Source organism: Podarcis tiliguerta, assembly GCF_965153285.1.
Source record: "Podarcis tiliguerta genome assembly, chromosome: 14".
Lineage (NCBI taxonomy): Eukaryota > Metazoa > Chordata > Lepidosauria > Squamata > Lacertidae > Podarcis > Podarcis tiliguerta.
In genome coordinates, this window is record NC_139547.1 from 50,368,231 (window position 1) to 50,392,611 (window position 24,381).

General features: G+C 48.3%; 1 protein-coding gene across 5 annotated transcripts; it reads left to right on the forward strand.

Moving 5' to 3' along the window:
- Positions 1-394: 394 nt before the first annotated feature.
- On the forward strand, positions 395-20,338 carry CHST12 (carbohydrate sulfotransferase 12). Of its 5 annotated transcripts, none has more exons than XM_083413652.1 (3): positions 395-489; positions 14,511-14,653; positions 18,622-20,338. In XM_083413652.1, the coding sequence occupies exon 3, from the start codon at positions 18,725-18,727 to the stop codon at positions 19,976-19,978; it is 1,254 nt and encodes a 417-aa protein (XP_083269778.1). In that variant the 5' UTR covers positions 395-489; positions 14,511-14,653; positions 18,622-18,724; the 3' UTR covers positions 19,979-20,338. The 5 variants fall into 5 exon arrangements, with proteins under 5 accessions (XP_083269778.1, XP_083269781.1, XP_083269782.1 ...); XM_083413655.1 differs by lacking the exon at positions 395-489 and adding an exon at positions 492-1,148; XM_083413656.1 differs by lacking the exon at positions 395-489 and adding an exon at positions 2,875-3,066.
- Positions 20,339-24,381: the final 4,043 nt, after the last annotated feature.

Consider the following 24,381-nt stretch of genomic DNA (forward strand, 5'->3'; position numbering starts at 1 on the left):
GCCCTTACTGCATTTTCTGCAAAAAGCGCTAATCTAGTTTAATAGGGAATACGCGTTGACATCTTGATGCTGCCAGTTGCTTCATGCGGACGCTGCAAAACGACCGAGGCGACATGCACGAGCAGCACCGATCCCGCAATAAACCCTCATCCTCCGGACTCGTCCGCCTCTTCCAAGCCCCTTCCTTCCTCTCCGACCCTCGATTTCCAGGCGGGGATCCTTCGGTGACGCGCGGGTTCGCCCCGTCCTCCGGCGCGCGCGATCCAAGGCCGGCGAGGCGCCCCCTGGTCGGCTGGGAGGGGCTGCCAGGCGCCTGCGCTCGCTCACTCGGAGGCCCCCCCGGGCCGGCCTTCTCGCGAGACGGGGCGGCGCCGGCCGAGCCGGAGGTGGAGCGGCTGCCGGTCTGGCTGGCTGGCCCAGGGAGGGAGGCAGGCAGGGAGGCGCCTCGGCGGCGGGAGGTTCCGCTGGCCCAGCGGCCCCGGGCAGGAGGTGAGATGGGCACCGGCGCTCGGGGGAGCCGGAGGCGGCGGGGCGCGCTGGTGGGGCATCCGATCCGGGCGGGCGCTGCGCGTAATGCCGGCTGGATGGAGGACCCGCCGGGCTTTTTTTTCCCCGGGGTGGGGCGCGGGTGGGCTGATCGGAGAGATGCTGCTGCCCCCCAACTTCCCCGGCCCCGAGCTCTCACCCACGTGGATGCGCGGGGCTGCCCGGCGACCAGGAGGAGGGCGCGCGCCTACGTCCAGCCCGTGCGCAACGGGGCAGGAGGCGCACGGCAGCCGGCCAGGCTCCGCGGGACGGGCCCGGCTCCGCGTCCCCAAAGGGCTGCCGAAGGTCACCCCGCGCGCCAGGGGTGGCGAGGGGGTGCTGCTTCTCCCACCCACCCCTCGTCTCGCCCCCCGGGACTTGGAGAGGCTGCCCGAGTCGCGCGCCTCTCCCGATGGGGCGGGAGAGGATTTCCTCCCACGCCGAAGCCCTTTTGCGAAAGACCCGCCTGAGTCTCCGGGATTAGGAGGAAAGACCTCCTTGTTTTAATTCGGATTTTTTTTTTTTATCATCGCGGCCACTTCGTTCCCGGTTGGTATCTGCGCTCAAAAAGAAGACGGGGCATCATTTCTTCCCCCGCTCAGGCCGCCTTTGCAATTTGCCAGGTAGCCGAGCAAACACCTGTGGACACACTTAGATAGCGGCCGGCGATGGGGAGGCGCAGCACCTGGCGCTGGCTTTGTGCTTTGGTTTCTGTGGACTTCGCTCCTAGTTTGCTGGTTCTAGTTTTCCTTCAGTTTTTTTAATGGGAAATGAGGCTGTATTGTATTGCATGAAGTTAGGAGTGGTCTTTTATTATTATTACTTTAAGGCTCATAAACAGCGTCCCTCCCAGATGTTAGATTGGGATCAAAGATATCTGGCTGTGAGCACATCATACATTTAAAGCACGCAACACATCCAATTAGTGCCAGGAAACTGTAGTTTGACAAGAGTGCTGGGAATTGTAGATCTGTGAGGAGGTAAACTACAGTTCCCATGATTGGGGGCAGGTGTGTGGTGTGTATCGGGTCTCTGACTGATTCAAAGTAGATCGGCAACATTTTATTACTTCCAGTTCTTTAACAGTGAAATTTACTCTCCATTCTCTGATTCTAAGGTCAGGCTTTTGCAGCCGGCTCTGTGTAGTGAATATTGGGGTGCTTGTAAAAAGCTTAGTAGATCCCCACAAACCCAAAGTCTCCTCACCCCTGATATAGGCAACTGTTAATATTTGATTACAGTGGTACCTCGGGTTAAGTACTTTATTCGTTCCGGAGGTCCGTACTTAACCTGGAACTGTACTTAACCTGAAGCACCGCTTTAGCTAATGGGGCCTCCTGCTGCCACTGCACCGCCGGAGCACGATTTCTGTTCTTATCCTGAAGCAAAGTTCTTAACCTGAAGCACTATTTCTGGGTTGGCGGAGTCTGTAACCTGAAGCGTATGTAACCTGAGGTACCACTGTATTATGATTATCATTATTATTACTTACCTGTTGTCAGAGCTGGCTCCCGGTCCCAGCTCACAGAGGACCAACGCTAGCCGGTAGTAATGTACAAAAGTCTTTATTGAAGTACAGTTTCCATTTTCAAGCCGGAGCGCCCCAGCTCTACGTCTAGGGTTTAGACCGGCGAAGCTCCATCTGAATCTACGCCCCCTGTACACCAGTTTAAGACTCTAGCCTTACTCCACCTCTTCCGTCTCTCCTTTCTCCTCTGGGTCCTGCTACCCCCCGGGGTCCCTTCCTTCCTGGATTCTTCCGACGCAGACGTTGACCCCCCTGACTCCTCCCTCTCTCTTCGGCGGGCTTTGGGACCTGGCTCCCTTTCCGGGCTTTCAACTGTGCCGCCCTCCTGTACATTTGAACTTGGCGCGCGCGCCCAGCCTACAACCTTCCTCTCGACCGTTTCCTCACTCCCCGATGGCAGCGCGCCGCCTGATCCCGATGCCTGGGACTCCTCCCCCCTACTGCACTCTGGTGTGGACGCTGGTCCGGATTTCCAACTGCTGCTCTCTGAGTCTCCTCTGGTCCCTTCTTCCTGGGGTGTCCCCCTAGGCACCCCCCTTGCCCTGACCATGGGAGCCCCTTTCTGTGAATCTTCCGATTCGCTGGAAAGACTCAGAGACCTCGGACCGCTGTCATCGCTGACATTTCCTTCGGACTCCTCCTCCTCGCTCTCCATTTCCTCCCTTTCCTGTGCCTCTGCTCCTGAACCCCTGACACCTGTCCTTAATCCTGAGGTCACAGGGTGGTTTACAACACCAGAACACAATAAATGATAATCCAAGTTCACTGTGATGGAGCAGCATTTCTGAGAGACGGCACAGTGGGCAGCAGGGTGAGGCGCCTCCATTCACCCCAGGGCAGCATTCCCTAATGGACAGCCTCCTGGTGGTCACATGCCAGTGGTGGGCGGGGCCAGAGGGAAACAAGATCGGGCAGGGCATAAAACCCACAGATTCCTGTTCATACATACCTCCATTGAGACAGGCAAGTTCAAGGACCCCAGCCAACCAGGTGTGGAGCAGAGCTAGTGCAAGGTATGTACTGGGAAGAGTCCCGGGGGCCACATAGGAAGCCCTGGAGGGCCACACCTGACCCCAGACCTCAGATTTCCCCAACCCTGGTGTACAGCACAGTGCTCACTGTGAAACTTTGCTTGGCTCTCGACTCATTTAATAGAACATTTATAAGCCCAACTAGCATAGCATGTTGTTATGCTCTGTGAAGTTGGGGGCTTTTGGAAGCTAGGGGCTCTTTCCATAGAATGAAGGAGGCTTGGGAGTTTGTTCAGGGCCTTTCTAGAGTAAGAGCGGCTGGCTGTAGGGGTCGATTGTGGTGGGTCCCACTTTGAATTGCCTTGGGATGGATACTTCCAACCTGTTTATGAAGTTCAGGCTTGGTGGCTGGCTCCTTGGTGCTGGTGGGGCTTGTTCCACTTGTCGGCAGTTGGTGTCTTATGGAGAAATATCCCCCTTCCTCTTTTTCTTTTTTGTTCTGGTAGGCCTAGAAATCCGTCTGTGGTTAGCAATAGCCAAAGCCATCTGCCTAGCTATCTCCTCTGAGTCGGACTGAAAATCAATGAGAATGTGAAATTAGGAGTGTTAAAATGAGAACTGGTGTGTAAGCAGTAATCCCTCTTATATGCTCAGGGGGAAACATCACTGGAGGGGGAAAGGGCTTCCCCCACCGTCAATTTGCTTCCAAGTGAGAGGTGTGGGAAACAGAGTCTAGCATCCTGCAGGGCTCCTCTATGTGCGAACTGTGTCACTTTGCAAAATCTTTGCAGTTTCCCCCTCGATCTGCCATGTGGACCCTCAATAAACCACTGCAACTCCCATGTTGCTATCAGGGACTGCATATTCTGACTCGGTGTATCTGAGCCAGTGTTAGAAACTGAGCTATAAAATCTAGGAGCCAAATGGCACCTTAAATCTAGGTTATGGCTGCCACAACGATACGCCCATTTTGTGTGGGTGCAGGATTACGAAGCAAATGGTCTGTGGGGAAGTGCGGCACCCAAAGACACACATGTCTTTGGGTGATGCGCTGCCACGGGAATCAGCTGATTTGCGGGGCAGCGCAGCTCCAAAAGAGGCGTATCTTTTGGTGCTGTGCTTCCCAACAGACTAGCTGAGTGGTGCAGCACTGCAGCCACACCAGCCAGCCAGATGGAGATGTTAGGGGCCAAACCTGGCGACCAGACACCGCCACTTCCTCGCAAAAGGCCGGTCGCCTGTTGCAAAATGCGACTGGCGCCCAGCTAATTTCGAACACTGATGAGCAGAAACTCTGGGTGGGCAACGAGTCTGATGAGCGGACACAACCCTGCACTTTCTTAGAATTGGTTGTCATGCAGAGGCTGCAAAGAGATTCGCTGTAGCAAAGTGGCTCAACATGGAAGGTGTTGCCATTAGCTCCAGGCTGCTGCTTCTAATGTCTAAGAAACTGATAGATGGTGGAATGATGAACATCACTCATTCCAGATGCCAGGGGTGTTGCTTGAGAGCTCGTTGCAGGACAGTGGTTTCAAGGTGGCATGTAAATTAACATGGTTGTATTGAACATTAATTATTACTATTTTTTAAAAAAAGCATGTACAGTCATACCTCTTGTTACTTTCGGTTCAGGTTTAGGATACGTCCCACGGTGACCCGGAAGTAACGGAATGGGTTACTTCCGGGTTTCACTGCTCGCGCATGCGCAGACGCTAAAAATGATGTCACGCGCAGAAGCGGTGAATCACGACTTTCACAGGCGCAGGTTGCGTTCTGCTCACGTTGCGAACGGGGCTTCGGAACAGATCCCGTTTGCAACCAGAGGTACCACTGTACAGTATTAGACACGGGTCACATTCACACTGTGCATTTGAAGCACTAGGATACCACTTCAATTAGTCAGGACTTCCCCCAAAGAATTCTGGGACCTGTAGTTTGAAAATGAGATGCTTAGATGGTCTAGCTAAGATTCCTGCATTTCAAGTGCTCGGGCTAGATGACCGTTGGGGTCCCTTCAAACTTCTATGATTCATAATTTCACGTATGCATTTGCAAAATGACTAGAGTCTAATCCAGGAGGCTCTGACCAGGATCAAACAACAGACTCTGAATTTTGACTGTATTTTGACTCTACGCATTTAATCTAGAATTGTAGAACTGTTGGGCTGGAAGGGACCACAAGGGCCATTTATTGCCCAATGTGGGGCTCAAACCCACACAGTCCTGAGATTAAAAGTCCATTGCTCTACCAAATGAGCTATCGCTTGGATATTTAACTTGTAGCTTGACTCTTTTAGTAGGGCAGGTTGTGAAACTTGGGAGGGAGTGAGGTTGCTGCAGTTACTTAGGGGAAGTGAAAAGGGGGAACTTGCAGAAGTGTTTCCTCCACGCTTGCATGAAAGAGTTGTGATACGGGGTGCAGAAACCAGAAAGTCAACGCTGCTTCTGCTGGGCAGGGTACATAACAGCCCCCATATCTGGGTTGCACAGACAACTTGCTTGCAGAAAAGGAAGAATGTGTTCCTGTTGTGACATATTCTGGAGGCAGCGATGCTTGTGAATGCCAGTTGGTAGAAACCACAGGAAGGATGAGTTGGCCTTGGGACATCTGATTGGTCACTATGAGTACAGAATGCTGGACCTGATTAAACAACAGCAACAACACACAAGATACATAATAATCTGTAGAATTTAAAATATTGTACAGTCATACCTCATGTTACGTTCTTTCATGTTATGTCCTGCAGCGACCCGGAAGTACCGGAAAGAGTTACTTCCGGGTTTCGCCGCCTGCGCAGAAGCGCAAAATGACGTCACACGCATGTGCAGAAGCGGTGAATCGCAACCCACGTGTGCGCAGAGGCGCCGCTGCAGGTTGCACTCTTTTCATGTTGCGAACGGGCCTCCGGAACGGATCCCGTTCGCAACCAGAGGTACCACTGTGCTCTTATTACAGTATGTTGGATTTCAGCCGTGAGCTGCATTAGAGGTCACTGTCCGACTGAAACATGAGCTAAAGAAAGATAAATCTGTACCTATAACTGTCTTCTTTGACGATCCCTTGTAGCCATGTAAGATTGTCTTCTATAAACACAGTTTTAACAGTGAGTCCGTAAGTGACTGTGGAGGCCAGTTCTGGATCCACACGTCCTTCCGCAGTGGGGACAAAGGTTTCCGGGCAGGAGTTGATCACAGTGAGGGTTTGCCATGTGTGCCTTCCTCTTAGCACGTTTCTCCCTTGCGTCCTGAGTTCAAGTTTCTTCAAAGCCCATGACACCTTTGGTAAAGGCTGTTCTCCAATTGGAGCGCTCGCAGGCCAGTGTTTCTCAATTCTCAGTGTTTATACTACAGTGTCCGGCTGAAAGTTGAGATAAAGAAAGAAGTAGTAAATCTGTACCTATAACTGTAAAGCAGTCGGTGCCCTTGAGATATTATTCGGACTGCAAGTTCCATCGTCTTTGGCTATTGGCTTCTGGGAGCTGAAGTCCTACAAACCTTGGAAGGCAAGCACATTGGCAGGCCTTGTCCGTAAACATAAATGCAGCAGTGACTACGGAGTGGAAAATTTGTATGACTGTGGAATTTTTCTGTGGAAAAATTTCCATGAATTGTTGCCTAAAATTCATTAGTGACATAATAAATAGCAAAAATTGAAAAAGTGTTTTGCGGTCCCTTAAGGACATTCATTTTACTACTACAAAGTGCTCAGGGGTAGCATATTATGGGATGAGCTTTCATGGAGTCAGCAGTTCAGTGCATGACTTGTTATCCTGTGTTACATTTGGCTGGAGAGGAATTGTAAGCTGCGAGATAAGAGGAGAATGAAATGCGGATTGTACCATCTGTGACAGCCACTAACAGTGGCAATTTTGCAAAATGTTGGTAGTAGATAATTTGCAGAGCACTGGTGTCGATAGCAGAAGCGTCCTTGCATTGATAAGCCAATAAGCACAGAGAGCATAATAAAAATCCAAGCTGTTGATTCAGCCCACGAGTGATAGCACCAAACCTCTTGACCAGGGGTCAGCAAACTTTTTCAGCAGGGGGCCGGTCCACTGTCTCTCAGACCTTGTGGGGGGCCGGACTATATTTTTTGGGGGGAAATGAACGAATTCCTATGCCCCCCAAAAAACCCAGGGATGCATTTTAAATAAAAGGACACATTCTACTCATGTAAAATCACGCTGATTCCCAGACCGTCTGCTGGCCGGATTTCGAAGGCGATTGGGCCGGATCCGGCCTGTGGGCCATAGTTTGCCTACCCATGCTCTTGACAAATCTTAGTTCAGGTTTTAATCATTGGTTCAAGGATTACCACTTTAGTTATACAGCAGCCTAGGAGGTTGATGTATTTGGATTTATGAATGTTGCTGGTGTCAGATTTGTGTACTCTCTTGCATATAGAGTCTGCCCTTTTTGTGATATGTCGTATGCAGAAAGGAAATTAATTTCAGACCGATAGTGGAATATACACATTAGAAGGTGGGTCTGTGAATGAAACCCTGATGCAATGTTGTTAAATCCACAGTAGGTAGAAGAATAGATTTAGCATCTGGATCTGAACTGTTTTAAAGTTGTCTGTGACTTCTTTCATGTGACTTGAAAGCACGCAAAAGTATTTAGGCATGCTAAGATGCCTTCCATGTGTATATTTGGGTTTCTGCCTCATAATATGTGAACAAATATCCCAGTAACTTCCAAGTGATTGCGTGAATAAGTTTCATTATAATGTTTTTAATCACATTTAAGCACAATTATTGACAGCCCCATCAATCATTTTTTCTGGCTAGGGAGAGAACTTTTTCAAGATTTTATCCAGCATGTGAAATTGGCATGCAGCACTTCTTAAAAGTTTTAATCCAAAAGTCTGAGTGGTTCAATGCCTTTATTGGAAGCAATTCAAATGTCACAATGTAGAGGCAGATTTTTAAGTTCAAGAGCCCCCCCCCTTCATCAGGCTAGAAACATGTAGAACATCTTTCTTATGTAACCAGGGTGGTGCAATGGTTGGTCTAGACAGCTGGGAGACTTGGGTTCAAATCTCCACTCAACCTTGAAGCTAACTTGGTGACCTTGAGCGAGTCATCATTTCTCAACCATGGCTACCTTTCAGGGTTGTTGTGAAGATAAAATGGGGAGGGGGGAACCGTGTATGCCTCCTTGGAAGAATGATGGGGGTATAAATGGAAGAATAAAAACAGAAAATAAAACAGAAAAGGCAAGACAAAATAAAAAAATTCCTTCCAGTAGCACCTTAGAGACCAACTAAGTTTGTTATTGCAATGAGCTTTCTTGTGCATGCACATGTCTTCAGATACACTGAAACAGAAGTCACAAGACCCTTATATATAGTGAGAGGGTGGGGAGGGGTATTACTCAGAAGGGTGATGGGAATGGGTGATTGACAGCAGGTGGTGCTGTGGTCTAAACCACAGAGCCTAGGACTTGTCGATCAGAAGGTAGCCGGTTCGAATCCCCGCGATGGGGTAAGCTCCCGTTGCTCGGTCCCTGCTCCTGCCCACCTAGCAGTTCGAAAGCATGCCAAAGTGCAAGTAGATAAATAGGTACCACTCTGGTGGGAAGATAAACAGTGTTTCCGTGCACTGCTCTGGTTTGCCAGAAGTGGCTTAGTCATGCTGGCCACATGACCCGGAAGCTGTCTGTGGACAAACGCCTGCTCCCTCGGCCAGTAAAGCGAGATGAGTGCCGCAACCCCAGAGTCATTCGCGACTGGACTTAACGGTCAGGGGTACCTTTACCTTTACCTTTAAGGTGCTACTGGAAGGAATTATTTTATTTTGTTTCGACTATGGCAGACCAAAACGGCTACCTACCTGTAACTAGAAAATGCAAGGAGAGAGAAGAAGCTGAGTGTGATGTAAAAGACTGCAATCTGTAATAGTTTTGAAATGACAAGCAGAAAGGATAGGTGCAAAACAGATTCAGGTTCCAGTTGATTTATACGATTGGGGGGGGGGGGATGCTGGTTCAAAACTTTCCAGAAAGCCTGCACCACCAAATGCATCAAGGCTCATTTGCTCACCGGTGTTTGCACAGAGTGGGGAACAGTTTATGGTCTGTTTGTCTGTTGACAGTGGCTTGCAAACCTCCTCTTTCTGCCCCTCCTCAGGTTCAATGTTTTTTGCTTGGCCTCTCCTGAGTCAGTCATCACGTTCCCCCAGTGTCTTCCGAGGCAAGTGAACCAAAGTTCTTAACCAAGAAAAACCAGATTGACTGTGCCCACTGAGCAGATTTACTTTTAGTTAGAAATTATAGGCCGATCTCACTATTAAATAATGGTTATAAATTATTTGCCAATATATTGGCAAATCGATTAAAACTACTAAAAAACATAATTCACCAAGATCAAGCTGGCTTTCTTTTTTCTAATTTTTTTAAAAATTAATTTTCTTTTCTATCATTACAAACATCTCATATCAATAACATACATATCAAGCTGTCTTTCTCCCTGGTCGACAGATGAAAGATAATATAAGGAATATAACAGACATAATAGAGTATCTGGAGGACAGGAACGAAAAGCAAGCGGCTTTGATGTTTATTGATGCAGAGAAGGCCTTTGATAATGTTTCTTGGACTTTCATGAAAAAGACAATAGAAATGATGGAATTAGGAGAGTCATTTCTTAGAGGAATTGGCTCTATATATTCTGAGCAGAATACTGTGCGCCGGTCACAACACTTCTGGGCCCTGGGGGCTTGGGGAAAATTCTAGTTAGGCCATGAGGTTTTATTGCTGTGATGGCGGGGATAGCTCAGTCAGTAGCGCATGAGACGCAGGGTTGTGGATTGCAGGGGGTTGGACTTGATAACCCTGGTGGCCCCTTCCAACTCTACAATTCTGTGATTCTATGGTGCAAGTGCTCACTCAAGATACAAGAAAGATTTTCTCTCTCTTACCTACAGTGGCCTGCAAACCTCCTCTTTCAGCCCCTCCTCAGGTTCATGTTTTTTGCTTGGCCTCTCCTGAGTCAGTCATCACGTTCCCCCAGTGTCTGGAGGAGACTCTTGAGAGTCCCATGGACTGCAAGAAGACCAAACCTATCCATTCTGAAGGAAATCAGCCCTGAGTGTTCACTGGAAGGACAGATTGTGAAGCTGAGGCTCCAATCCTTTGGCCACCTCATGAGAAGAGAAGACTCCCTGGAAAATACCCTGATGTTTGGAAAGATGGAGGGCACAAGGAGAAGGGGACGACAGAGGACGACATGGTTGGACAGTGTTCTCGAAGCTACAAACATGAGTCTGACCAAACTGCAGGAGGCAGTGGAAGACAGGAGTGCTTGGCGTGCTCTGGTCCAGGGGGTCACGAAGAGTCGGACATGACTAAATGACTAAACAACAACACCTAACGCTTGGCGTCCAATGAAGTTGAATGTTGAAAGATTCAGGATGGATCAAAGAAAACACTTCATTGCTCAGTGCATGGTTAAACTGTGGAACTCACTTCCTCAGGAGGGAGTGAAGACCACCAACTTGGATGGCTTTAAAAGCAGATTTTTTATTTTTTCCCCAACCTATAATGTTATAGCAGAAAGGGGAAAAGAAACATTAAAGGTAAAGGTATCCCTGCCCGTACGGGCCAGTCTTGCCAGACTCTAGGGTTGTGCGCTCATCTCACTCTATAGGCCGGGAGCCAGCGCTGTCCGCAGACACTTCCGGGTCACGTGGCCAGCGTGACAAGCTGCATCTGGCGAGCCAGCGCAGCACACAGAACGCTGTTTACCTTCCCGCTGGTAAGCGGTCCCTATTTATCTACTTGCACCCGGAGGTGCTTTCAAACTGCTAGGTTGGCAGGCGCTGGGACCAAACGACGGGAGCGCACCCCGCCGCGGGGATTCGAACCGCCGACCATGCGATCAGCAAGTCCTAGGCGCTGAGGTTTTACCCACAGCGCCACCCGCGCCCCTTTAAAAGCATATTAGACACATTCATGGAAGTGGAGTCTATCAGTGGCTACTACTAGCCTTGAGAGGTACGCTCTGCCTCCAGAGTTGGAAACTGTAAATGCTACTAACTTCAGGTTGCCACCGGAGCAGAGTTGCTCCTGCTCTCTGGTTTCCCACAGGCATTTGGTTGGCCACTGTGAGAACAGGATGCTGGACTAGACGGGTCATTGGCCTGATCCAGAAGGTCTCTTCTGACGTTTTTGCTCTCTCATCTGTCCCTTCCAGAGTACTGGCTGAGTGTCATCAGAGCACATTTTGTACACTTGGGTATTAAGAGCAACACAGGAAGCTGCCTTTTTTCAAGTCAGATCCTTGGTCCATCTAGCACAGTATTGTCTACACTGACTGGCAGCAGTTCTTCAGGGTTTCAGATGGAGAGTCTATCCCAGATGCCAGGGGCAAAGTGGATGGTTCAGATTTGCAATGGACAATTTATGGAGAAGAACAGACCTTTTAAGGTTTTAAGCTGTGCTTAATCCTTGGTCTGGGCGGAGTAGTTGCGTGTGGGTAAGCCCTAGTCTGGGGCTCTGCAAAGGAATGTAGCCAACTCCAGGGCTCCAGTTAAAGTATATTTATTGAAGAAGGAAGGCACACACAGAGAGAAATAGAAACTGGCAATTAAAGAAAAAACTGCACTGAACAGGAAACATAAAGTCCTTGTAAGTGCCCCTGTCTCAGAAGACCTTACAGGAGAAACTTGGGTACTGGGAGCACAATTACTGGTTTGTTTTTATTTCACGATGTGTTTTGTGTTCTCTTTTTGTATTTTTATGTTATGAACCGCCCTGTGATCTTCGGATATACTATTAATAATAATATTAATAACGATAATAATAATAGTTGTGTGAGAGGAGAAGGGAGATGCTTATCTCTTGCAGCAACATGGAGAGCAGAAAACGTTAGAAAGCTGACTTTTTATTTAACCTATGGCAATTCAAGAAGGGGGGAGTGGTGGGGAGAGAGGTAGCTGGTTAGGAAGAGAATACCCTACATGTGTCCTAGTGTGGCGTAGTTGTTAGATTGTAAGACCTGAGTTCAAATCCCCCACTCCCCACCTTGAGCCATTTTTTGGGGGGGAGGTAATAATAATAATAATTATTATTAATAATTTTATCATTTGTATCCAAGCCTAGGGCTTGCCGATCAGAAGGTCGGCGGTTCAAATCCCTGTGACGGGCTGAGCTCCCGTTGCTTGGTCCCTGCTCCTGCCAACCTAGCAGTTTGAAAGCATGTCAGAGTGCAAGTAGATAAATAGGTACCACTCCGGCGGGAAGGTGAATGGCGTTTCCGAACGCTGCTCTGGTTCGCCAGAAGTGGCTTAGACAGTGGAAGCTGTCTGCGGACAAACGCCACAGTCATTCATTTATGAGGAATATTACGATTTTATAATTACATCTTTTTTATTTTTTGTGTATAGTAATACTTGTCGATCTATGATAATAACAATTACGAACGTACTCTGAAAACAAGAATATGTATAGTTGTAAGATGTCAAGTCACGATGTAAAGATATACTTGTGAGTAATAAAGGAAAAACTAATAAAAAAACAAAAAATCCGCCCCCAACCAAGGCCGTGGGGGTGGGGATGTGCAGAGAGGTCCTACTTGCCTCTGCCCTGTCCTCCCGTTCCAGAACAGCTGCGCAACTTTAAAACGACATTTGTTTTTCGGCATTGCTCCTGGGAGTCAGCTGATGCCGCCCCTCCCTTCCCAGCAGCTGGCAGAGGCACATGTGCAGACAGGCTTGTAAAGGAGGTCTGTCAGGCGGAGGCGACGCTGGAAAAAGTGTCCGCTCTCCCCTTTTCGTAAGGGCTTCGCAAGGGAGTGGCTCGGTTGCGAAGGACAACTGTCAGCGCCTGCAGAGGAGGAGGGCTGCTTGTTCCAGAGGTCTCCTCGCCCCCCCCTCCCACAACCTGCCACGTTTTCCAGAGACCGAAAAAGGTTACGTCAGCTGCCTCCCCCCCCCCCCGGGAGCTGCACCATTGCTGTTTAAACGGGGCTCTCGCCTCGAAAACGTTGTGTGCCGAAAGGACCGGCAGCAAGGGCAGGAAAGGGCAAGCAAAATGACCATGTGGGTGGAGGGACGACCCCCCCTTGAGGGTTGGTTGCAGCATTTTGGGGCTTTTCTAGAGGAAAGGCGAGTCGGAGGAGTTTATAAAATTGCACGTGGCATGGTTTAAAAAGCTCTTCTCTTCCTCTCTCATAACGCTTGCGGGCATCCATTGAAGCCGAAGGCTCGAAGACCCAGGGCAGGTTTTAATAAAAGTCCACCTTCGCGCCGCGCATAGTTAAACTGTGGAACTCCCTCCCACAGTTTTGACCGTGTTGACCACCAACTTGGATGGCTTTAAAAGAAGCTTTGACTTTTAGAAGACGTCTGAAGGCAGCTCTGTGTAGAGAAGTTTTCAATGTTTGGCGTTTTGCTGTGCTTAATGTTTTAACTTGTTGGAAGCCAACCCAGAGTGGTCGGAGCAACCCACTTAGATGGGTGGCATATTAATAACAGCAATAATATTGACATATTTGTGGGCTGTCAATGGCTAGAGGCCGTGTGTCTATATATACTCTGCCTTCGTCACTGGGAGTAGCAATGCACATGGATGATGGTTGCTGGGAAATACAGGAGAAGAGAGTGATTCTGTGCTGTGATCCCGTTTGAAGGTTTCCCAGGGGAAATCTGAATGGCCACTGTGAGGACAGGATGCTGGACAAGGCGAGCCATTGGCCTGATCCAGCCAGCTCTTCTTATGCAGATTTATATACTTAATCAAACTCTCAATTGCTCTCCCATCCTTCCTCTGGCACCGTTGCATAAAGAGCCAGCAGCAGTGGTTAGTGAGCTGGATTTAGGCTGGGGAGATCTGGGTTCAAACTGGCTTGTTTTGTCTTGTGCTAACTCTCAGCCCAGCCAAACCCACAGGGTTGTTGGTTATGATGAGAAAAGTGGGATGAACTGTGAGCTCATTCTCAACTCCTTGGAAAAAATAGAGGGTTTGCTTGTTTGTTTAAGAAAAACATGAAAATACTTTGGTTATCAAGCCAAAAAATATCTTCAGAATGGCATATACAGAAATGGCAAAATTTACCGGAAGAATAAGAAATCAAGATAACAAACTTTTTAAAATAAAAGAATGGAAATGGTTTATTGAATATTTACAGTTAAATTGTAAATTGATAAGATCATTGGCAGGATTATTGTAATAACCTGCAGTTTAATAAGAGTATGTCTTTAAAGTAGATGAGTAAATGAGCAAAATGAGTTAATTTGCATACGCAGAGGATATTAAAAATAAATTTAAGAAACTGCAGAAAGAGGGGAAAGGAAGTCAAGTTTTGAAATGTTAAAGTGTTTGTAAAATTAGTGAAAGGTATAAACTTGAAAAGTATAAATAAACAAACAAACAAAGCCTTCAGGGATACAGTTTCACACCAACCCTTGTACGTTAGAAACCTGGAACACTGCTTTATTCTCAGGGTGACCCTTGATCCATTTATCCCAATATTATCTGTTCCGCAGCTAATCTCCCGGGCAGAGAAGTCTTTCCTGGTTCCTCATCCTTTCCGGAGATGCCAGCGATTGAACCTGGGACCACCTGCATGCAGAACATAAAGCATTACAGCGGATGCTCCTGATGAATAGAAGAAGCTGCCACATACCAGGTCAGGTGATGTGTCCATTTACTTCAGTATTGCCTATTCAGACTGGCAGTGGCTCTCTAGCCTATCAGGCTGCAGCTTGAGGTTCTCTTAACTGGAAGTGGAAGTCTTGACCTTCTGTAAGCGTCCCACGTGCTAAACCACTGGCCTGTAGTCCCTCCCCATTGCAGGGGTATCTGGGACATGTTCTAGGCTGGGTACTCAATATGGCCTCTGGTCTCATTTCTCGTGACTCCTGAACCTGCCCTATTCTTCTGAGTTCCTTCCTTCCTGTTCATTTTCTGCAGTTTTTAAAGTGTGTCTTAACCTCTTTCTATTGTAGTTTCAGGACAGTCATTGGACGGATGGACCATAATTTATTTGATAAAAATAAAGGGGTGGTTTCTTTTAAAAACTTTCCCTGGTTGCATAGCTTATAATTGCATGGTTGATAATAAAAAATTAAAAAATTCCCCACCCACAAGCTATCTGAGAACAAATTGGTAGACTTCTGCCAGCTGTGTATATATGTTTGTGTACATAGCACACCAAAGCCAGAAAGGCGTTACTTTCACTTGCTTCTCAGACCTCTAGCTGTACTGGTCTGCTTTCTAAAATAAAACCCAGTGCACTTATTTGAGAGTAACCCCGTTAAACTCAGTGGGGCTTACTTCTGAGTAGACCGGTCTAGCATTAGGCATTCTGTTCTGAACTAGCCATGGTGGAACTTGTGACAGAGAGGTCTTTAATAACCCAGGACTCTAGTTTCTCTTGCTCCACCCATTGCTGGCCTTTGGCCTCTGAGTGCCTACCCCGAGGGAATGTGGCTTTTGACAGAATTAAAAGTTTCCATCCCATGATGGAAAGTGCTACCAAACCCCTGGGGCCTCCGTCTTGCCTTGTGCAAGGCAAGAATTCCCCTTAAAACAGACATGAAAAAACCCAGACATACCGTATTTTTCGCTCTATAAGATGCACCGGACCACAAGACGCACCTAGTTTTTGGTGGAAGAAAACAAGAAAAAAAATATTATGAATCTCAGAAGCCAGAACAGCAAGAGGGATCGCTGCGCAGCAAAAGCAGCAATCCCTCTTGCTGTTCTGGCTTCTGGGATAGCTGCACAGCCTGCATTCGCTCCATAAGACGCACACACATTTCCCCTTTTTAGGAGGGAATAAGTGAGTCTTATAGAGCAAAAAATACAGTATGCAGTTGCCGCTACGTGTTTGAAGGGAAATAGATAGTAATGGCAAGTTGCTTGTCCATCGCACCTGATTGTCTGCTGGAACAGGGATGACTAACCTGTTGCCAAACCCCAGCTCCCATCATCCCTGACCATTGGTCATGCTTTGCTGGGGTTGATGGGAGTGGGAATCCAGCACCATCTTAGGAAGAACCATAGTTTTGCAGGAAGGGACCACCAGGGTCATCTAGTCCAACCCGCTGCAATGCCGGAGTCTTTCCCCATCATAGGGCTTGAACCTATAACCCTGAGATTAAGAGTCACTGTAGGGGGCACACACTCCCTGCCCTTTGCCTTTGGGCCAATCAGCCTCTAAAGCAGCGGTTCTCAACCTGTGGGTCCCCAGATGTTGTTGGACTACAACTCCCATCATCCCTGAGCTCTGGCCTTGCTAGCTAGGGGCGATGGGAGTTGTAGTTCCTTTTATATATATATATATAATATTTTATTAAGACTTTTACATAGAAAAAAATATACAAAAATAAAAAGAAAAACAAGTAAAAACAATTCCATTTTCATAGTATTTCTTACATTTGCTTATTTCCCAGACTTCCCCACACCTCCCCTCTCTGTATTCCAATTCAAATATTTAATCAGCAAATCCCTTCCCTCTGTCTTATCTTAATCTTTATCTTAATATATTAAACCTTTAATTCTTCATCTTTTTAACCTTCGAATTTTCCATGCTCCTTCACCACATTATTACTAATAACCTTTTAACCTCCATCCGATGTCATTCTAACATTCATTAATTTTATAATATTTCTGTAAATAATCTTTAAGATGGGAGTTGTAGTTCAACAACGTCTGGGGACCCACAGGTTGAGAAAGGCTGAATTCTAAAGCATGCTTCTCCAGGGGAAGAGCTGGAAAACCACCAGCTTTACTCATCATCATCATCATCATCATCGACTTTAATTGCGCTAGCCGTAGGCCATGGCATCATTCAGATAAATAACAAAAGGAAAAACAGCAATGAGCATAAAAATAATCAGGCACCACACATACAATATAAACCACGGTCACAACTACAGTACTAAGATTGTTTGTTGCATAAAATAGAATAGCAAGAGACGGGAAGAGACTGGTCAACAGTGGAACAGACTCCCTCGGAAGATGGTGGACTCTCCTTCCTTGGAGGCTTTTAAGCAGAGGTTGGAGGGCCATCTGTCATGGATGCTTTAGTTGAGATTCCTGCATAGCAGCGGGTTGGACTAGATGACCCCTGGGCCCCTTCCAGCTCTCCAGTTCTATGATTCTATGAAAACTTATATGCATGTAAAGAAACATCTCGATGCATTTTGCAAAAAGGATTCAGACAATAAAATTATCAGTAAAAATAGCTGTATGAAAAATTCACACATTTCTAAATCAGTGATCAGTTGAGAAGAGATTGAAACATGCTTCCACATTTTACATATCTGGGTAGCCTTGTTGAAACAAAACAAAAATTCAGCAGGTGCTGAAAAGCACAGTGAAGGCTCCTGGCTGATGTCCATCGGCAGGGAGATCCAAAGTGTAAGGGCTGCCCACCAAAAGGTGATTTTCTTACAAATGCGAAAGAGGTCTTTTTGGGAGCTGTCAAGTGGGCAAATATGGGTAAGGCAATCTTCCATATACAGTGGTATCTCGGGTTACATACACTTCAGGTTACATACGCTTCATGTTACAGACTCCGCTAACCCAGAAACAGTACCTCGGGTTAAGAACTTTGCTTCAGGATGAGAACAGAAATCGTGCTGCAGCAGCGGGAGGCCCCATTAGCTAAAGTGGTACCTCAGGTTAAGAACAGTTTCAGGTTAGGAACGGACCTCCAGAACGAATTAAGTACTTAACCCGAGGTACCACTGTATTGTATGAATTTTACTCTTCAGCTTCCTTTTTAGTGTGTGTGTGTGTGTGTGTGTGTACGTACACACCCACCCACCCAAGATTTCCTTGTAATACAAAGGTACATGCCTTGTCTCTTTTTTCAGGTTGTACAGTCTTTCTTACAATTTAGTTGCGATTGTTGTGAGACATTAGTGTTGAGTACAGTATAAGGCTGGGGAAGAAGAGGGGGGAAACTCTCTTAGCTTCCTTGAATCACCCTCCCATACAGTGGTGCCTCGCAAGACGAAATTAATTTGTTCCGCGAGTTCTTTCGTTGAGCAAGTTTTTTCGCCTTGCGAAGCACCACTGCAGTTAAACCCTAACAACGGCGGGGAGGGGTGGGGAGAAGCAGGGCAGCTGCCGCAGCCGGTACCTCGGACTCACCCACGCGTTGTGGCCACCGTGCGACACGGCTGCTGGAGGGCGGCGGGGCTCAGGAGCGCGACTCTGGCTGCAATGCTGGCTGCTGGCGGCAGCGGCTCTCTGAAAGGAGCGCGCGAGGGCGGTGGGCAGCGGTGCGAGGCAGCCGGAAGGTCGGCCGTCAGCCGGAAGGTGGGAGGGAGCCGGAGGAGCGGGGAAGCGAGCGTGCGTGCAGTGACCGTCGCCATGACAGGAGAGGCAGGGCTGTTTCGTCTAGCGAAGCAAGCCCTTAGGAAAATCCGTCTTGCGAAGCACCTCAGAAAACGAAAAACCCTTTCGTCTAGCGAGTTTTTCGTCTTCTGAGGCATTCGTCTTGCGGGGCACCACTGTATTTCCAATTTGGGTGCTTCATTTTGAATGGCCCCTCCCCACTGCAGCCGCTCGCCTTTTCCGTTCTGCCTTTCTGACCATCTTGTGTGGAGAAGGAGACTAACCTTGTATTTGACCTCCTTACAGGTTCCCCACCGTCCTCAAACCGCCATGCTGGCTCTCAGATATTTCCAGCAGAGCTGGAGGTGAGCGCAGCATGAGTTAGCCGCTGCCGACGCCACCGGCCAGGATGACCAAAGCACGCCTCTTCCGCCTCTCGGTGGTGCTGGGCTCCATCTTCATGATCCTGCTGATCATCGTCTACTGGGACAATGTGGGGACAGCCCACTTCTACTTGCACACAACCTTCTCCAGGCCTCACGGGGTCCTCCCCACCGTGGCCAAGGATGGAGGCCAAGACTCAATGTCGGACGTCGATGAGTTCTTGGAGAAGCTCCTGAGCTCTGACCTGAAACGCGATGGGGGTCTCGGTCAGAAGACGGAGCCGCCTGCCCCGCACGCCTCCGCCAGGCCCGTCGCCGGCAACTTGGAGGAGAACGTGAGGGGCTACGACTGGTCCACTCGTGACGCCGGCGCCATCTTGGACCAGGAGCAGCTGCAGGCGGAGCGGCGCCGGACGCTGAGGGAGCTGTGCGCCAACTCCAGCTTCGCCTTCCCCACCAAGGAGCGCTCCTTTGACGACATCCCCAACTACGAGCTGAACCACCTCATCGTGGACGACCGCCACGGCGTCATCTACTGCTACGTCCCCAAAGTGGCCTGCACCAACTGGAAGCGGGTGATGATCGTGCTGAGCGAGAGCCTGATGGACCAGGGCGTGCCGTACGCAGACCCTTTGGACATCCCCCGCGAGCACGTCCACAACACCAGCACCCACTTCACCTTCAACAAGTTCTGGCGCCGCTACGGCAAGTTCTCTCGCCACCTCATGAAGATCAAGCTGAAGAAGTACACCAAGTTCCTCTTCGTCCGAGACCCTTTCGTGAGGCTCATCTCCGCCTTCCGCAGCAAGTTCGAGCTGGAGAACGAGGAGTTCTACCGCCGGTTCGCCATCCCGATGCTGAAACTTTACTCCAACCACACCAGCCTGCCGACCTCGGTGAGCGACGCCTTTGAGGCGGGCCTCAGGGTCTCCTTCTCGGACTTCATCCAGTACCTTCTGGACCCCCGGACCGAGAAGCTGGCCCCGTTCAACGAGCATTGGAGGCAGGTGTATCGCCTCTGCCACCCCTGCCAGATCGAGTACGACTTTGTGGGCAAGCTGGAGACTTTGGATGAGGATGCAGCCCACCTGCTGCAGCTCCTGAAGGTGGAGCACCTTCTCCGCTTCCCTCCCAGCTACCGGAACAGGACAGCCAGCAGCTGGGAGGACGACTGGTTTGCCAAAATCCCCGTGGCCTGGAGGCGGCAGCTGTACAAGCTGTACGAAGCGGACTTCGTCCTTTTCGGTTACCCCAAGCCAGAAAGCTTGCTTCAGAACTGAGCGAGGCAGAAGGGAGGGAAAGAGAGCATTTGAAATACCAAAATATCTCCTCTTCTTTTTCCAGAGCCCTTCCGTTGACATAACACAAGTGCAACTTTTTTCTATACTCTTTTTTTAAAAAAACAAACCACCCCATTGCTCGGACGCATGGAATCTCCCCTTGCAGGAAAACTTTCCCCTTCCTCTCGTTCCGATTCATTTTATGAAATGTACCTTTTTTTTTGGTTTTTCTGTTAGGATATAAGTTTGTCCACTCCACCAGCTGTATTCTTTCGGGTGCTTTTTATTAATGCATTTTTTTTAATTAAAAGAGAGCACGAGAAAGAGAGAATATTAATATATTAAAATATTTAATACAAATCATTGTTGTGGAGTAGGGGAATAAAGGGGCGCACCATCTTTCATTGCAACTGTTCAGCTGTGAGTGTCCGCTGGAATTTTTCTAGCTGGGGAAGGCAGCAAAGTCAGACACTGTAAGTGTGTTCAGGGGAGTGGGCTAGCATCTCACAATACTTTTTGAAAAGAATAATACAGGTACATTTTGCCTCGTATCTCAGGTTCTACAAACACTAGAAACTTCTCTCTCCTTAAATGAATCTTTATTGCTAAAAGCTATTAGACGTCCCAATTGGTCCTAATGCGTAGGACACAAATAATTGATTTAAAACTGAACAACAACAGCAGCAAAGCAAACATACAAAAATGCAAAAATCAGTCTTGCATAAGTTAAGCACCCCACATCGCATACTCCCCCTTGTGATACTTGTCTTGGTGCCTAGCTCTCAATTTACTTGCAGCCAAGGCAAATTTTGTAACCCGTGCAGTCATAAATACATTATTGCCAGCCTGCAAAATAGAGATTTGCTCAAGGGGAGGTCGGCTGGAAAGAGAGCAAAGGATGTAACCGAGGAATTTTTGTCTAGAAGATGTATATAAAGGGCATCGTAACAAATAGTGTTGAATGTCTCCTGGCTAACAGATCCAGAGTCTTTGGTACACAGGGGTGCTATTGAATCTTCCAGTTAGATATGCAGAGAGCATACACTGAAAAATCAAAGCTGTAAATGCTTTTCTAAGTGGTGTATTCTCTCTCCTCCTTAATGAAAGGTGGAAAATGGGGGGTTATGGTTCGTCTGGAGTGGGTGGGACACCTCTCCCTTCAGTGATCCCAGCAGTCCAGCATCCTGTTCTCACAGTGGAAGACCAAAGAATGACTGTGGGAAACCAGCAAGCAGCACCTGAGCACAAGAGCCCTCTCTCCTGGAAACAATGCTTTATAAGGAACGGCTAAGAGAGCTGGGCACGTTTAGCCTGGAGAAGAGGAGGTTAAGGGGTGATATGATAGCCATGTTCAAATATATAAAAGGATGTCACATAGAGGAGGGAGAAAGGTTGTTTTCTGCTGCTCCAGAGAAGCGGACACGGAGCAATGGATCCAAACTACAAGAAAGAAGATTCCACCTAAGCATTAGGAAGAACTTCCTGACAGTAAGAGCTGTTTGACAGTGGAATTTGCTGCCAAGGAGTGTGGTGGAGTCTCCTTCTTTGGAGGTCTTTAAGCAGAGGCTTGACAACCATATGTCAGGAGGGCTCTGATGGTGTTTCCTGCTTGGCAGGGGGTTGGACTCGATGGCCCTTGTGGTCTCTTCCAACTCTTCTATGATTCTATGATTCCTCCCATGGCATCCAGCGACTGGTACCCGTTCCCGCAGACATCCGTGATGCCCAGCTTCTTGTTGGTGGGGCACTGTAGACATACCTGAGTTTTGTAAAGATGGATAGAGCAAAAGGGCCAGTTTTCAAATTGATGCTTGGCCAGCTGCAGCAATCTACTAAAGGGTGTAGAACAGCCTTTCTCAACCTGTGGGTCCCCAGATGTTCTTGAACTACAACTCCCATCACCCCTAACTAGCAAGGCCAGAGCTCAGGGATGATGGGAGTTGTAGTCCAACAACATCTGGGGACCCACAGTTGAGAACTGCTGGTGTAGAACAACAACAACAATATAATTTATTACTTATACCCTGCCCATCTGTCTGGGTCTCCCCAGCCACTCTGGGCGGCTCCCAACAAAATACTAAAAACACGATAAAACATCAAACATTACAAACTTCCCTAAACAGGGCTGCCTTCAGATGTCTTCTAAAAGTCAGATAGTTGGTGGGTAGGCATTCCACAGGGCGGGCGCCACCACCGAGAAGGCCCTCTGCCTGGTTTGCTGTAACTTCACTTCTCACAGGGAGGGAGCCGCCAGAAGGCCCTCGGAGCTGGGCCTCAGGGTCCGGGCAGAATGATGGGAGTGGAGACGCTCCTTCTGGGCAAAGGACTTTATATGTTAGTGCCAACAACTCCCTGAACTTGGCCTGGTAGGAAATCAGATGTAGAGAGGCTGGTATAATTAGGCACTCCACACATGTTTAAAGCAGCTCTGTTTGTTTTCCATTTTCCATAGATGATCCCTGTGTCCATGTCACGCTGCCCTCTTAACCTGTGGCTCCCTCCCCTTCTCTCTTGCTGACCCCAAGCAGTTCATGCAGCAGTAGGACACATTTACCAGTAATTCATTCGATTTATATCCTGCTCATCCTTCTGCAGGAGCCCAGAGTGGCGATACACTTCAGGGCAGCAAAGGACTTGGAACAGGGCAGTTGCGGTGAGAGTGGCCCTTCCATTTTCCCTGCAAAAACACCACATGGTGCAAAGCGACGCTCTGCACAGCAGCCGAGTTGCTGAAATGCTAAGGACAAGACGTGTCCCCACTTCTAAATGCAATATCTCAGTCTGTGCCTAAATGCCCTGGTGGTGCACTCGTTACCCATGATGCAACGCTGCCAGCTGAAAACCTTCTCTTCTTGTTCTATAGCTTTGCTGCCAAAATCTCAGAATCACAGCCAGGGGAAACATGAGCAAAACAAGGGCCTTGGAAGATTTCACCGCAGAAAGAAAAACAAACAAGGCTCGCTTTGTCAGAAGGGGAGTCTGAACGCATCGGAACAAATAAATGTGAAGAAAATAAGTTAAATTGGCAATTATTTTTATTTTTAAAGAGCCCTTTCCGTAAAAAAATGTATTGGGAACATCACTTAAGAGGGCCAAGCGATGTAATATGGCCGCTGGACAGAACTGGCTTCAGACTAATCTTCTGCAATATAGAGAGGTCATGTTTCCTTGAATTATGAGTTCATTGTTACTTCGTGTGCAGAAGAAAGTGTTGGAGGTGGAAGGAAGGGGTGTGGATGTTTCAGTGCTTGGTTTGGCATTGCATGTTGTGTTAACTTAAAACAACATTGGGGTGCTCATCAACTTTGCAGATGGCATCTCCCCTTTGTATCCTCATGACAGTCCTGTGAGGTTGGTTAGGCTGAGGGTGAGTGTCTGGTGCAAGGTCATCCAGGGAGTTTCATGGCTAAGTGGGGGGGGGGGGGTTTGACCCTTGGTCTCTGAGGCTGTAGTCTAACACCGCATGAGTGGCGCTGTGGTCTAAACCACTGAGCCTCTTGGGCTTGCTGATCAGAAGGTTGGCAGTTCGAATCCCCGTGACAGAGTGAGCTCCCGTTGCTCTGTCCCAGCTGCTGCCAACCTAGCAGTTCAAAAGCACACCAGTGCAAGTAGATAAATAGGTGCCACTCTGGCAGGTGTTTCCGTGCACTCTGGTGTTCCGTTGCTCGAGAAGCAGTTTAGTCATGTTGGCCACATGACCTAGAAATCTGTCTTCGGACAAACGCCGGCTCCCTTGGCCTGAAAGCAAAATGAGCGCCGCAACCCCATAGTCGCCTTTGACTGGACTTCACTGTCCAGGAGTCCTTTACCTTTTACCTTTCTAACACTAAACAAATCAATAAATTGAGAAGAGGACCATACACCATACACTGATGAAAATCTCAGCAGAGCCCATTTGGGACTCCTTTCAAAGCCCCACAAAGTCTGGGGCAGACAGGGTTTGTCCACCTGGGAAGGTAGCCCATGAAGGACCACTCTGACCCTAAGACAGTTGGATGGCACCTTGTACTCCTTCTTCCTGCAACTCCTGCAGCCAGTCTGCTTTCCTTTGGACCACATCAATGAGGCAGAGAGGAGGGTCTTGTCATCTGGGCAGCCCAGGACCTCCAGACACACAGCCCAGGCTTGCACCACGGAGAGGTCACTTTGGTGCTGCTAGCACAGCAGTTTTACTTCACCCCCGGACGCACACTCCGTTGTCTCTCGAGACAAATGCCAACAACAACAATGGGGAGAAGGTAGGCTGAAAGAATGGATGGTTCTTGAAAACACTGATGTTTTGGATTTGGAAGGTTTTAACAATGTATTTGCATGCATACTTGTGGTATGACAAGGTTAAGGTTCATAGGGCCTTTAAGAATCACATTATCAGGAAAGCATTGTTTAATGTTTGGATAAGGTAT